This window comes from Mus caroli, unplaced genomic scaffold (assembly GCF_978045245.1).
Source record: "Mus caroli unplaced genomic scaffold, Mus_caroli_1 scaffold_19, whole genome shotgun sequence".
Taxonomy (NCBI): Eukaryota; Metazoa; Chordata; class Mammalia; order Rodentia; family Muridae; genus Mus; species Mus caroli.
Window position 1 is genome coordinate 54674927 of NW_028227274.1, and position 13968 is coordinate 54688894.

General features: G+C 47.9%; 1 protein-coding gene across 2 annotated transcripts in view; it reads left to right on the forward strand.

The window, feature by feature from the left end:
• Positions 1-693: 693 nt before the first annotated feature.
• The window catches only part of Lmnb1 (lamin B1), a 42455-nt gene continuing 29180 nt past the window's right edge, over positions 694-13968 (forward strand). The window contains exon 1 of one of the 2 annotated variants that reach the window (XM_021150337.3): positions 694-1363. In XM_021150337.3, coding sequence (XP_021005996.1) covers positions 1002-1363 — 362 coding nt within the window. In that variant the 5' untranslated portion in view covers positions 694-1001. Of the gene's footprint in view, positions 1364-12843; positions 12902-13968 lie in introns of those variants that run through there. The other variant, XM_021150338.3, reaches the window with a different exon arrangement.

Consider the following 13968-nt stretch of genomic DNA (forward strand, 5'->3'; position numbering starts at 1 on the left):
AGGTCAAGTCATTGGTGGGCTGTTTCTGATTTTACAAAACCGCACACCAAGAAAACGGACCAGGGACCGCCCATCCGCGTTCATAGCGGATGATTAAAATAAATAAATAAATAAAATCAATGCTGCTTTTTTTTTCTTAATAAACAATCTGTTAGCTTCCACACAACTAGGTGCCCCCGCGGACCGTTTTCCTTCCTAGAGAAAGACACGGGCACGCACTTGGGATCAGCAAACACTGCTGCGAGTGGGACCGCAGGCACCCATTTAGGCCAGGCCTCGGGGTGAGGCTCGGGCGACCGCGGACGCCCGTGGCCGCTCCCGTTTACTTTTGAATTTCCCCGAACGGCGGGCACAGGAGGCGGCGCGGACCCGCCCCGGAAGCCTTCGGCTCTTTCCCGCCATTCGCAGGCCCGGCCCTTCCAAGGGGTCCGCACGGGGCTCCACGAGAGCCGGCAGGCACTGGGTTCCGGGCTAAGGACCGAGCAGCGCTCGGGGGGCCCCTCCCCGCCACGCCCAGCTCGGGGCGCGAGGCCGACGGTTGCCCGAGGGTCAGATTTTGAATTTCCAGGCCGGGCCCGCCCCTCCCCGAGCCGCAGGGGCGCGCCGGCCGATCGCCATTGGTTCGGCGGCGGTCACGTGGGGGCTCCGCCATGTTGCGGAGCGCGGCCCGTGCCACCTCCGCCCCCTGCGCCTCGCCTCCTGCCCGCCTCTCGCCGCCCTCCTCCTCGGCCCGCCCGCCGCTCTGAGCAGCCCGAGAGGAAACAAAGTGCTGCGGGCGGGAGACTCGCGTCCGCCGCGCACAGCCGTCTGCGTCTCCCGGCTGCCCTGGCCTCTTCCCGCGCGCGTCTGCGAGTGTGCGTGTACACTCACAAAGGGCGTCTGGCGGGCGATCGCGGCCCTCCCGCTTCGCTCTTTGTGCGGTAGCCCCGCCGCCACCGCCATCCCAGGTCCGCTCGATCCTCACCGGCCTGTGGTTTGTACCTTCGGTCCCGCCGCCCGCCATGGCGACCGCGACCCCCATACAGCAGCAGCGGGCGGGCAGCCGCGCTAGCGCCCCCGCCACGCCGCTCAGCCCCACGCGCCTGTCGCGCCTGCAGGAGAAAGAGGAGCTGCGGGAGCTCAACGACCGCCTGGCTGTGTACATCGACAAGGTGCGCAGCCTGGAGACGGAGAACAGCGCGCTGCAGCTGCAGGTGACCGAGCGCGAGGAGGTGCGCGGCCGCGAGCTCACCGGCCTCAAGGCTCTCTACGAGACCGAGCTGGCCGACGCACGCCGCGCTCTGGACGACACGGCCCGCGAGCGCGCCAAGCTCCAGATCGAGCTGGGCAAGTTCAAGGCCGAGCACGACCAGCTGCTCCTCAAGTGAGTACCGGCTCGATCGTCACGCCGAGAGGCTTCGGGACGCCATCGGGCGCCGTGCTCCCGGGAGGGACCGCACAGGCCAGGTGCCTCGGCCTTCCGAAGGGGACTGGGCCCCTATGTCTTGAAAGCAGAGTGGGGAATCTAGCGATTTAGAACTGAACAGGGGTGCCTTGGAGGGTGGTCGAGTTGTAGTGACGGTGGGGTCGTGGCGAAAATTTCTAGGTGGCTGGATCTGGGACTTGACCTCGGACCCCAGATTTCCCCCATCTGCAGGCCCCGGGTACGGGGAGCTGATGCTCTTGCGCGCGCTCGAGTGCGCGCCCGTGTTTCCGGCTGGTGGGAGACAAAGCATCTGGTGGGTTTGCTGGGCCGGGTGGACTCGCCAACCGCCCGAAGAATGAATGAGTTCTAGGCGGGAGGAGGAAGGGGAGGGACCGGCCCGGAGCGTCCGCGGCTCCCGGGGGTGGGTCTTGCTTTGGCGCGCTCAGTCTTGGCCCTGTGACATTTTTGCCTGCGATCTGCGCCGGTCTTCCCCGTGCGGGAAGGGCGGGGACTGAGCTGCACTGCACGCCTTTGGCCCAGGGCTAGTTGGGTTTCCTCTCTGGGGAGTTTCCTTTACACTAGAATGTCCTCCGGTGGCGTCCCGGACCTTGGGTGTTCTGCGCACCAGATTCTTTAAACTGGGCTTTCGTAGGCCACGACTGTCGTCCCTTGAGTCCCTGATCGTTCACCCTGCAGGCGGTAGCGCTCTCTTCTTCGATTTAGCCTTCCTATAAAGTAGTCCTTTAACTAGAAACCGTGCTAAGGACCCCGCATACCTGCGGTCTGTGGTACAGTCAGCAGGCCACGGAAGGTCAAAGGGTTTCGAGTATGAGATTGTGTTGACTTGGGGAGAGCTTGTGATCCTAATGGGAGCTGAGTTTTCAGACCAGGGTACACCGTTGCTGTCCTTTTCCTTGCTTTTCTGATGGGTAAACTGTGTAACTGGGTTTGCGCAACAAGTACTGGTGTCACGCTTTTAGAGAGTTGCTAAGTTTCAGTTTGGAGTTCAGTCTTCGCCACAGCCAGCATATTTTGGGGGTTGGTATCTGATTCAGACCGCCCTGGGTTTCTTTCCGTATATCCGAACCCTATTTCCCTGTCTCCCTTTCTCTAGGATTGTGTATACTACCTTGTCAGATATTTAAAGATCGGTAAGAGTGCCTGTTTCCCTTTTGCTTTGGAGACAAGAAGTCGCTTTCTTCACCAACTTGTCTGCACCTCTTGACCTAAAGTTGATACTCCCGCGGCAACCAGGAATCACAGGCTTGCCCACCCAGTTTTTAAGTATATGGGTGTTTTGCCCCATCTATGTCTGCACCACGTGTATTCCTGGTGCCCACAGCGGCCAGAAGAGGGCGTAGAATCCTCTAGAACTAGAGCTATAGACGTGAGTCTCCACGTGGGTGCTGGGAATATGGACCCTGGGAGTACTGGGAGAACATTCAGTGCTGAGGAACTCTCTCCAGCCTGTTTGTTTTTTGAGACAGTCTCACTATGTAGCACTGGCTAGCTTGGCGCTCTCCGTAGACCATGCTGGTCAGTTCCCAAATCAGAGATCCAACTGCCTCTGCCTCCTAACTGGAATTAAGGCTCGTTCTGGAGCCAAGGCCCAGTTGTCTGTCCTTGCGTGTATAACCTTCCATTTCAGTTTCTGGATTCAGCAACATTTGGGGTTATCTTTTGAAGTGACAGTTCACTGATACTGGCATCTCTTCCACTTTTTTTTTTTTTTTTTGGTTTTTCTTTTTTTTAGATTTATTTATTTATTACATGTAAGTACACTGTAGCTGTCCTCAGACACACCAGAAGAGGGAGTCAGATCTTGTTACGGATGGTTGTGAGCCACCATGTGGTTGCTGGGATTTGAACTAAGGACCTTTGGAAGAGCAGTCGGGTGCTCTTACCTGCTGAGCCATCTCACAAGCCCTTTTTTTGGTTTTTCGAGACAGGGTTTCTCTGTGTAGCCCTGGCTGACCTGGAACTCACTTTGTAGACCAGGTTGGCTTCGAACTCAGAAATCCGCCTGCCTCTGCCTCCCGAGTGCACGCCTGGCTCCACTTTTTTTTTTTTTTTTTAAAAAAGACAGGATCTCGACAATGTAGTCCTGGCTGGCCTGGAACTCCGAGATATCTGTCTGCTTTTAATAGTGCTGGGATTATAGGTGCACCTTACCCTCAGGTGGTGGCAGCCACTGAGGTGCTGGCCTTTAACCTCTGCATTTGGGAGGCAAAAAGGGAGGCAGATTTGTGAGTTCCAAGATAGCTTGGTCTACAGAGTGAGTTCCAGGACAGTCAGGGCTACACAGAGAAACCCTGTTAAAGGCATGCCTCACCTTTTTTTCTCTTACTGCATTTCTTTAAATCTTAGGTGCCTTTGCTTGTAAAACCTGGCCATCATGTGTATTTGTAGAAAGAAAACAAAAGAAAAACAAAATCAGGGCCAGCCCTTGTCTTGGACCCATTGGCAATTTCAGAGATGTTAAAATGTTACACAGATCAAGCATCTGATATGGGCCAGTTACTGTTTCATGGGTTGAGGTCACAGATTAAATAAATAAATAAACCAATGTCCTAGTTTTAGGGTGAGGTAGGGGAAACCATATAGCAAGCAAAAAAAAAACTGTCTTGTGTGGTCTGAGGCACTTTGATGCTAGGGCTCTGATCTTTCTAGAAGCTAAACCATTAATGGTTTTCTACACAGCAGCAATACTGCCACCTGGCTGACAGTAGCTGTAGTTGTAAACGTTATGGATCAATCACCTCTTGGCTTAAGTAGGATTAAACACTGAAAAAGATGACACAGGATTATTGATGTATTGCAGAGCATATGGTATAGTTTGGGTGATAAAACAGTGTAAGGGAATAAAGGTGAGCAGCAGGGAGGAGCACTGTCAGGTGTGTGGGAAGCATGACACTTGAGGCTCCTGAAGAGACCAAGTGCCATCGGGAGTTTATAGTCTTCTAGATTTCTGCTGTCGTGTGTACTTGAAGTGTCAGGATCAGGTGGGTTCCCATTTTGGTTTTTTGAGACAGGGATTCTCTGTTAACAGTGCTGATTGGTCTGGAACTTCCATTTGTAGACACAGAGCCTCCTGCCTCTCCCTCCCAAGCTCTGGGATTAAAGGCATGTACCACCACAATTTTCTCAAAATTTCTTAAAACATGCCAGTGTTTATTTGGACCCGGCATGTCTTTGACAGTTATGTTCCTAAATTGTTCATTTTTCTTGCTGATTGAAAAAACAAATTACCTTCATATCTGCAAACCTTTCAAAGGTCTGTTATAAAAATCTTTCTTACTTTGAACTCTGCTTTTTTTTTTTTTAATAGACAAGGTCTCACTCTATCTGCCTGGCCTGATACAGAGCCTGCCCCTGACTCTTGAGGGCTGGAATTAAAGGTGTATGTCACCACATCTGTTTTTAAGGTGTCTTGTATGCTGATAAATTGGATTGTGTTCCAGTTTTGTCTAGATCATATATTTTCCTTTGGTTTTGATGAGAACTCTGTTGGATAACATCTTTTCAGTAACATAAGTGGAAAGGACAGCAGGAAATTGTCTGGGTAGCTGGGAGTAACTGTCTCATATTTGATTAATAGTTGGTTGGGCAAGATTATTTTAACATTTTGTCTTGGTCCAAGAGAGTGCCGTTTTGTCCCTCTGTCTTCTAGCATTTATTGCTGTCTGTCTTTTCTCTCTCTCTCTCTCTCTCTCTCTTTCTTCTTTCTTTCTCTCTTTCCTCCTCTCTCTCTCTCTCTCTCTCTCTCTCTTCTTTTTTAGGTTTTTTGAGACAGGGTTTCTCTGTATAGCCCTGGCTGTCCTGGAACTCACTCTGTAGACCAGGCTGGCTTCAAACTCAGAAATCTGCCTGCCTCTGCCTCCCGAGTGCTGGGACTAAAGGCGTGCACCACCCCTGCTGGGTGATGTACTGTCTCTTTGGCGGCTCTTTGTGCTTTCTCTTGCTGTGATAGGGCACTGACCAGAAACAACTTGGGGAGGGGAGGATTTATTTCTCCTCCAGGTTAAATTCCATCATGGGGGGAAGCTAGTCAGGAACTCAGGAAGTCCAGCAGGAGTGGAGGGGACACTGCAGGAGAGTCCCTCTTCCCAGGTAGGTCTGTCTTAGGTTTGTGTCAAGTTGACAGAAGCTAGCTGCACAGTCTCCTCTGGTCCATTCCTAGAAAACTTTTGGAAATTTTGTTGCAGGTTTCTGAAGTTGCTGACTGATGGTGTGAGATAGTTTCCTGAGCCCCTGCCCTTCAATCTCAGGCCTTTTGATTCTAGGCTTGGTTTTCTAGTGATGTGGCTGCTTTGGGAAATAGGTCACCTTAGCCTTTCCTCACTCCATTTTTTCTCTTGTCTTTTACACTTCCCCAGACCTTTTTGCACACACCAGGTACTATAAAGTTAAGGACAGGCCTTTTTAATTTTTACTGGAAAATTACCTCAGATTCTTTTTAGATTAGATAATGACCTTAATTTGATTGTATTTTTTGCAATGGGACCTAATTATATAGCCTTGGCTGGTCTGGAGTTCACTGTGGAGAACAGGCTGCTTGGGTTTGAATTTAGAGTCTGCCTCTCAAATGCTTGGATCACAGGTTTGCACCATCACACTCACCCTGTTCATCAGTTTGGGATTTGTGGGTAGGAGTTGTGGATGTGCATCCTCTGGATAGTACATGAAGGTCAGAGGTCAGATCTGTGGGCTCAGTGTTTCCTACCTACCTTTCCACCTGTTCTGAAGGTCCACTGAGTGTTGCCAGGCTTGCCACCAAGCTCCATCTCGACAGCCCATCAATCACTTTCCTGTTTGAAATAGGTTGCCACTATGTCATGTCAGCTGGCCTCAGACAGAGACTGGCCTGGGCCTCCCAAACACTGGGGTTAAAGGCTTGTGCCACCACGCTGGTATATACCATCTTTATTAGTGTCTAGTGAGAGGGCTAGTGACTATTCCATCCTCTTTTAATTAAGTTACTTTTGAATGATAAAGGAAGTATAATTTGGAAAATGAAAAGGAAGGATTGTTTTATTGTTGGTTTGAGTCCATATGGCCCTTGAACTTGTTTAAAAACCTGTACGTTTTTTACTTTGAGCCAATGTTTATGGAGTAATTACTATTGAGGCAGACTATATTATGGAAACAGTTGTAGTATAGTTTTTTTTTTCCTTTTTTTAATCGTCTTTTAGAGCCAGGAAGTGGTGGTTCATGCTATTGATTCTAGAACTCCCCAGGCAGAGGCAGGTGAATCTCTGAGTTTGAGACCAGCCTGGTCTACAAAATGAGTTCCAGAACAGCCAGGGCTATAGAGAGAAACCCTGTCTCGAAAAACCAACCAACCAAACAAACAAAAAGACCCCCCAAAAAACCCAACAAGAACCAAGAAACACCATGACCACAGCAACTCTTAAAAAGGAAAGCAGTTATTTGGGGCTGGCTTAAGTTTCAAAGGTTTAGTCTACTGTCACCGTGGTGGCACAGGCAGCAGTGGTGCTGAAGGAGCTCAGAGTCAACATCTGGATCAGCAGGCAGCAGGGAGAGAGTGACCCTGGGCCTGGTTGGGCTTCTGAAACCCCAAAGCACACACTTCCTCCAACAAAGCCACCCCTACTCTCTCTAAAGAAAAAGACTTTCCCTCCCAATAGTGCTACTCCCTATGAGCCTATGGGGGCATTTTCATTCAAACCACCATAGAGACCTTATCTTAAAAAGACTCCAAATCATCAAACAAGCAAAAAAAAAAAAAACAAAAACAAAAACAAAAACAAAAAAAAAACCCCAACACCTCACCAAACCAAACTCAGAAGCATTCATGGAAATTCTCTGTCCTGCTAGAATCTGCTAACTGCTTACATCCTGTTGAAACCTGGGACCTCAGGCAGGCTTCTTTTGAATTCAGTACAACTCGGACAATTCTTTAACACATGAGCCTTTGGCTGAACCTTTCAAACTGATGTGAAAGTCCAGGAAACAGGCCAGAGGAACTAAACTGTCTAGCCCCTTCCCCTCAATGCTTGCAAAGGAAGGCAGGAAGTAAGCTACCTGCTGGAATTGTTTGTGTAGGTGCAGCACAGTGCAAGCCTTCTTTCCTCTCTGAAGTCGCTGGTTTGGTGTGTTCATTGGTTTGTAAGCTACTACCTCTGATCAGCCTAAGTTAAAGGTTTGCAGCATGCACACATGATCTGAGCCTCAGCTGTTAGCCGGTGACAGAATAGAGGATAGATAGCCTCATTGTTTCTAGGATCCAAAGATGGCTACCAATCAGTTTTCTTTTTGTGTACTTGCATGACAAAGGCATTGGGAACTTAAATGTTTTTAGGATTGATGAAGGCATCAGCAAGTAAAAGGACTTACTGCTCAAGTCTGGTGACCCAAGTTCAGTTCTGGAAACTATGGTAGGAGAGGCCCAACTCCTGAGACCTGTCTTCCGGCCTCCACACAGACTGGCACATGAGCATCTGTGAGCACACACACATGATAAAGATAGAAATTATACTAAACGGAAAGGAGACAACAGACACTTAGGTAGAAAATAAAAAGTACCCATCTGTCCCTTAGAAGTAAGAGCTCAGAGATGGTAAGGTGGCTCATACTAGTTAGTAATCTTTGTGCTTCAGCTGAGAGGCAGGAGGATCACTTGAGTTCAGAGATGGCTGGCCTGGGTTGCAGAGTGAGAACTTGTCCCAGGAAGACAAAACCCAGCCAGTGAGATGGCTCTGCAGGTGAAGGTGCTCAGTTCCTGTCTGGTCCCCAGGGCCCATGGCAGGAGAGGCCGACTCCAGCTGACCTCTGGCTTTACCTCCCGCTTCCTTCTACCCCATAAAACATGCTAAAAATGGAGAAAATGTTAAAGTGCTGAGGAATTGTGTTTGTCATTAATAAAAAAGGAGTTTATGATATAGGCAGGTAGTTTTTGTTACACAGTCTTTTATTGCCATTTTAAATTGCAGTAAATGTGTTCAGAGCCATGAGTTAGCACATTTTACAGACATGATAGGAACCTACCTGTACTGGTCCTGTGGACTGCCATGATCAAAGAAAAAAAACTTTTCACAGACAGAAAGCTAGCCAGTTTCTCAGGCCAGAGAGTGCTACAAACATTCAGGAGTCTCTGGCACACCAGATCAGGTTACTTGTAAATGTTGCATAATTTGCTAGCTAAGCATTAGCCACTGGGTAAAGGCAGGGCAGTTTTACGAATATTTGGTCGTAGCGGCAGCAGCAGCTAAGTTTCTGGAAGCTGACTGTAGCTCTTGGCATTCTTATGCTATTGTTTATGGTGCCTCCGTCTACACTGGAGTCAGAGTCTAATCGTGTTAGCATTTGTGATTGAGCCTCAGTCCTAGGCTCTCCTCAGCTAACCTGCTTGCTCCATCCTTTAAGCATGTTCTGTTTGTGTTGTTTTTTGCTTCCTTTGATCTGTTGGTAGAGATAGAAGCAGGGGGCTTCTGCAGTGAGATGAGGCATCTGCCCTAATCAGCTCATTCTGTGGATAAAGGGCAGTCTAGAGGAGGGCTTGGGTTTCCTGCCATGCTGGACAGAAAGCTGACAGTTAACTTCCCCTCTGTTCTGTTCTGGTTGTTCCTGAACTAGAAGCTTTACTGATACCATCCATTCTGTGAGCTCTGGTAACCCTGCACTGAAGGATGAGGGGTGAGGCTCTGGGGTCACTCAGATGAATGAATGGTGGAGATGCTGTGGTGATTGCTCTAACAGTGTGCTCTGGCCTTTTACATACTGTCTCATTCCGCCATAGCAGTGCCGATCTAAATCGGCTTTTGGATTTCCTGACAGACAGGAAGCAGTCTCACAGAGCAAAATATTTGGACTAGAAATCTTACACAGGACAGATGACTTTCAGGGTGGTAGGGTGCTGTGTTTGGCAGTGGTACCAACTGTGGTTTTCTTGGTGCTGATAGTGTTCAAGGAGGTAATTTTGAATTTTATCAGGAAGGTGCAGTAATTTAGAGGGTGTTTGAAATACTGAGGGTGTAACTTGCTGGTAAGTAGGTGAAGATGGGGCTGGAGAGATGGCTCAGTGGTTAAGAGACTCCTTTAGAGGACTCAGCTCCCCTCTCAGTACCAACGCTGGTGGCATACAACCAGGCATTGGTAGCTCATGATCCAGGAAATTCAACATCTAGCCTTCATAGGCACTCTCACTCACACACACAGACGCACACAGGCAATTAAGAACAAAATACATCTCTTAAATATCTTAAAATTAAAAATATTTTTATATGTATGGGTGTTTTGCCTGCATTTAATATATCTGTGCACCACATACCAGAAGAGGATGCTGGCTCTCCAGGACCTAGAGGTATAGACTGTTGGAGCTGCCATGTGGGAGGTGGGGATTGAACCAGGGTCCTTTAGAAGAGCAGCCAGTGCTCTTAACCACTGAGCCATTGCTCGATTCCCAAATAAAATAAATATATTTTTTCTTAAGAAATGGGTGAGAGTAAATTGTAAATTTTTGAATCTTTCATACAAAGCTGCCTTCCTACTCAATGGGTTAATAATTTAGAAGAAATTAATACCTCTCTCAATCTTTAATACCCATGACTGAACTGTGCTTCCATTTTGTGTTCAGCACACACTGGAACAGACGATGTGTTAAGTCTTTGCAGCAGGTGGTGGGGACAGAGTAGGACACTGTCCCCGATATGTTGCTTACAGTCTGGAATGGGAGCCAGAAGCTAGTGTTAAAGTGTGGTGATGTCAGGCAGCAAGTGCTGGGGCAGCCGCTCACTGGAGCGCTAAAGGAGTGCACTGTCACCCAAGGCTCCTTAGGAGTCAGGAGAGAACTGGAAAGACCCCCTCAGGACCTGGGGAGGCACTGAGGTGGAAGCTAGGTATTGGCTGGAAAAGAAATCTCCCTTCTCAATGGAAACAATTAGTATGCAGCTCCTCGGAGAAGCAGAAATTCATGTAACCAGAGTGTATAACTGGAAAGTTGAGGATTGCATGTTAGTCCCGAGGGACCTCAGGAATCCTAGCGGAGTGACACAGATCTTGCTGTATCATAGACATAAACAGACAAGAACAGCAGTAGGCCATTGGAAGGAATGAAAGCAACCCTTGGCCAGCAGGTTTTAGGAAGGAGAGGAGGTGGGTGTGAGACCCTGTGTGGGCGTGCACGAGGAGCCAGGGCTGACGCAGGGTGGCCGGGAAGGCTCTTTTGAAGGATCCTGCTCTGGGCAGTCATGAGTTAGTGCTGTATGGACTTGGAGGTGGAGATGTCTGTTGGCAGTGTAGAACTCTGAGGTACTGGAGACGAGGCAGAAGGTGCGAAAGACTCAGTGCACGTGATCTCTAATAGTCAGAAAAGGAGTTAGTTAGGTTGGAGAAGCCTAGAAAGTGTTGTTGTCTTAGTGCCTGAGAGATGGTTTGTATTGCAGGGAGAGCCTGGTGTTAGTGAGATGCAGTGGGTGGAGTAAAGGCCCAGCTGCATTTCAAGTGACAGAGTGGACACAGGTGACGGAGTGGACACAGGTCATAGTTTAAGCCACAAGAATGTTGACGGTGAAGGGAGGACGTCTTTACCTTTGCTGTGCTGTCGCTTGAGGCAGAGCTCTGTATACAGTGGGACAGCTGGGCAACTGTTGTGTAGGTGTGTGTGTGTGTGTGTGTGTGTGTGTGTATGCGTGTACTCATGTCTGCATGAGTAGAGACCAAAGAAAAAGGCGAGGTGGCCTGTGCCATCATTCTTCCTTATTCCTTTGAGACACTGACTGAACCTGGCTAGGCAGTGGCTAGCAGTGCGCAGTGATCCCTCACGCTGTCCGCCCGCTCCACCTCCACAGCACTGTGGTTACAGGCACGTGTGGCAGGTGTGTGCTGCTGTCTGAACTCTGCACACTAAGCACTCTCACCCTCAGCCGTGGGCCATGGCTTCAGCCCTCAGGAGACTTCGCATGTGTGTCTCTGCCTGGTACTTTCAGAAGCCAGAAGAGGGTGTTAGGTTCTTCAGGTTGTAGATAGTTGTGAACTGCTGTATGTGGTTGCTGGCACTGATCCTGAGTCCTGGAAGAAGCAGTAAGCATACTTGAAATGAGTAGTCTAGAGCAAATTAGGACATGCTGCTTACCTATGAAAGGCTCCTTTCTCTGTGGACTGACCCATAGTGTGTCTCTTCTGGAGTTTGAGTCTGTCTTCTCAGATACATATTTGCCTTTCTCAGCCCTTTTACTTGCAGCAAGCAGGGTTACTCATTTTGGGTTTTCTTTGGATTTCTTCACCTTTGGTAGTTTCTGCTCAGCTCAGTTCAATGTTGATTAACTTAGGGACACCTTCCCTGACTGCTGACTCAGACTTTTGTGACGTGTGCCTTGGAGACAGGCCACGTGAGACTGTCCAGGTGTGCATGAGTACAGTTCAGGACTTGTGACGGGATGACGGCCTTCATTCCTGTCTTTATACCCTAGAGTAAAGTGCGTTATGGACTGGCTGCCGAACATTCTGCTCTTCCCAGCATCCCTTCTGTACTTATATGTTGGCAGGTCCACTTAGATCATTAGACTTAGGTATTAAAAATAGTCCTTGTGCTGTGTTAGAAATGCAACATGTTAGTCCATGTGACTAGTAGATAGAGAAATGATTTTATTATATATTAGTACATAGTTGGTTCTCTACACCCAAATGAATTCAACTGAAAATACATAAAAATCGCATTTATACTAAACATGTAGGACTCCTGTACTAATTTACCAAATCTAGCAGAACAGCTGTTTCATGAGATTTGCATTGTCTTAAGTGTTACAGCTAATCTAGAGGAGATTTAAAGTACAGAAGAGGCTATGTTATATGTGTTATATAGAAAACCTATACAATATACACCCATATGTATCTATAACCTAGTACTTGGAGAAGGAAGTTACTGGTTTTGGTTATCCATGTAAGAGGGGTCCTAGAACCAATCCTTTATTAATACCAAGGAGAGAAATGTTCTGTGGTTCGTCTTAGTATTTTCCTAGTTTTAATGTGATTTGTTGGGATTGGCTTGTTTCTTACTGGACAATTTATGCTACCTTCAGTGACGTTAGCAGCTCTGACCGTGCCCAGCACAGTGTACTCTTCGAGTGTGTCAGAGGAGGCCCTTCTCATGGGAATAGAGTTCACAAGATTAAGATTCTTCTGGGTGTTTTGTATATTATATGTATTTTAATTGCAGGAAAGTTCATTAGTTTTTCTCATGAGAAGCACGGTGGCTCACGTTCACACAGTATTGAAAGTGATCAGTAACACCGGAGTAAACTCGTCACCGGGAAACTTGAGCCTATTATGAAATCAGATTATTTGGTTTTAGGAAAGCAGATGTGTTTATTTTGAGAACCTGGTCTTTGTCTCTAGTTAGCCTTGAACTTGGAGCAGCCTACAGGTTCAGTGATCATGGGCCTGGAGGTTATTTTATGGGCTCGATGTTTTCTTTGTCTGTGAGTCTGGACTATGTGTCGATAATCAAGCCAAGTAGATTCTGAGCTCTGATTCCGAGTAAGTCCCCAGAACGTTTGCTGTGTGAGTGAGTGAATATGCCTGTGTGTGGAGGGCAGCTGCCTCCGTGCAGCTGTTGAGAGCCACCTTACGGTGGATTAGAACAGGAACAGAGGCTGCTAGGACAGACTGGCTCCATTCTCTAGGTAGAATGGCCCTGATCCCGGCAGTTTCACGCTGCCTTGCTCACCTTCTAAAACCAGAATTCAGCGGGCAGAGGGAACTTCTGAGTTCAAGGCCAGTCGGGGCTACAGAGAGAAACCCTGCAAAACAACAATGAAAAGTACTTGTTTGTGATGATTAGGAATAATTTTTTTTTTTTTTTTTTTTTTTGGTTTTTCGAGACAGGGTTTCTCTGTGTAGCCCGGGCTGTCCTGGAACTCACTTTGTAGACCAGGCTGACCTCAAGCTCAGAAATCCATCCGCCTGCCTCTGCCTCTGCCTCCCTAGTGCCGGGATCAAAGGCGTGCACCACCACGCCCAACTAGGAATAATGGTTTTATAGAGAATGATTTGTATTGTGGGAACCAAATGAAAAGTTAAATGTTTATCTTTATCCCCCAGAATTGATCTGAGTGCCAATGGTCCTATAATGATCTTATTTCTCACTAGCAAACTTAGCAATTTTATTGAACACAAAATTTTTTGACTTTGTCCATGTTAATGCAGTACAGTATTATAAAAATCTTAGGCAGATTTCATGTAGATTTAGTTTTTAGAAATTAACATGGGGCTGGAGAGATGGCTCAGCAGTTAAGAACACACTGCCTGCTCTTCCAAAGGTTCTGAGTTCAATTCCCAGCAACCACACTCTCACAGCCATCTACAATGAGGTCTGATGCCCTCATCTGGCATGCAGTTATACATGCAGATAGAGCACTCATACATTAAATCAATAAAAGTAAATCTTAAAAAAATTAACATTACACTTTTTTCAGAGGTTGTTCTGCTGACCCAGACATCTATAATGTAGTTCTCTCACTTCTTACCCGTTTGTAGTTGTTTTCGAGATGGGGTTTCACTGTGCAGCTGTGGCAGTGCCTGGACTTGCTTCCTGCAGTCGACTA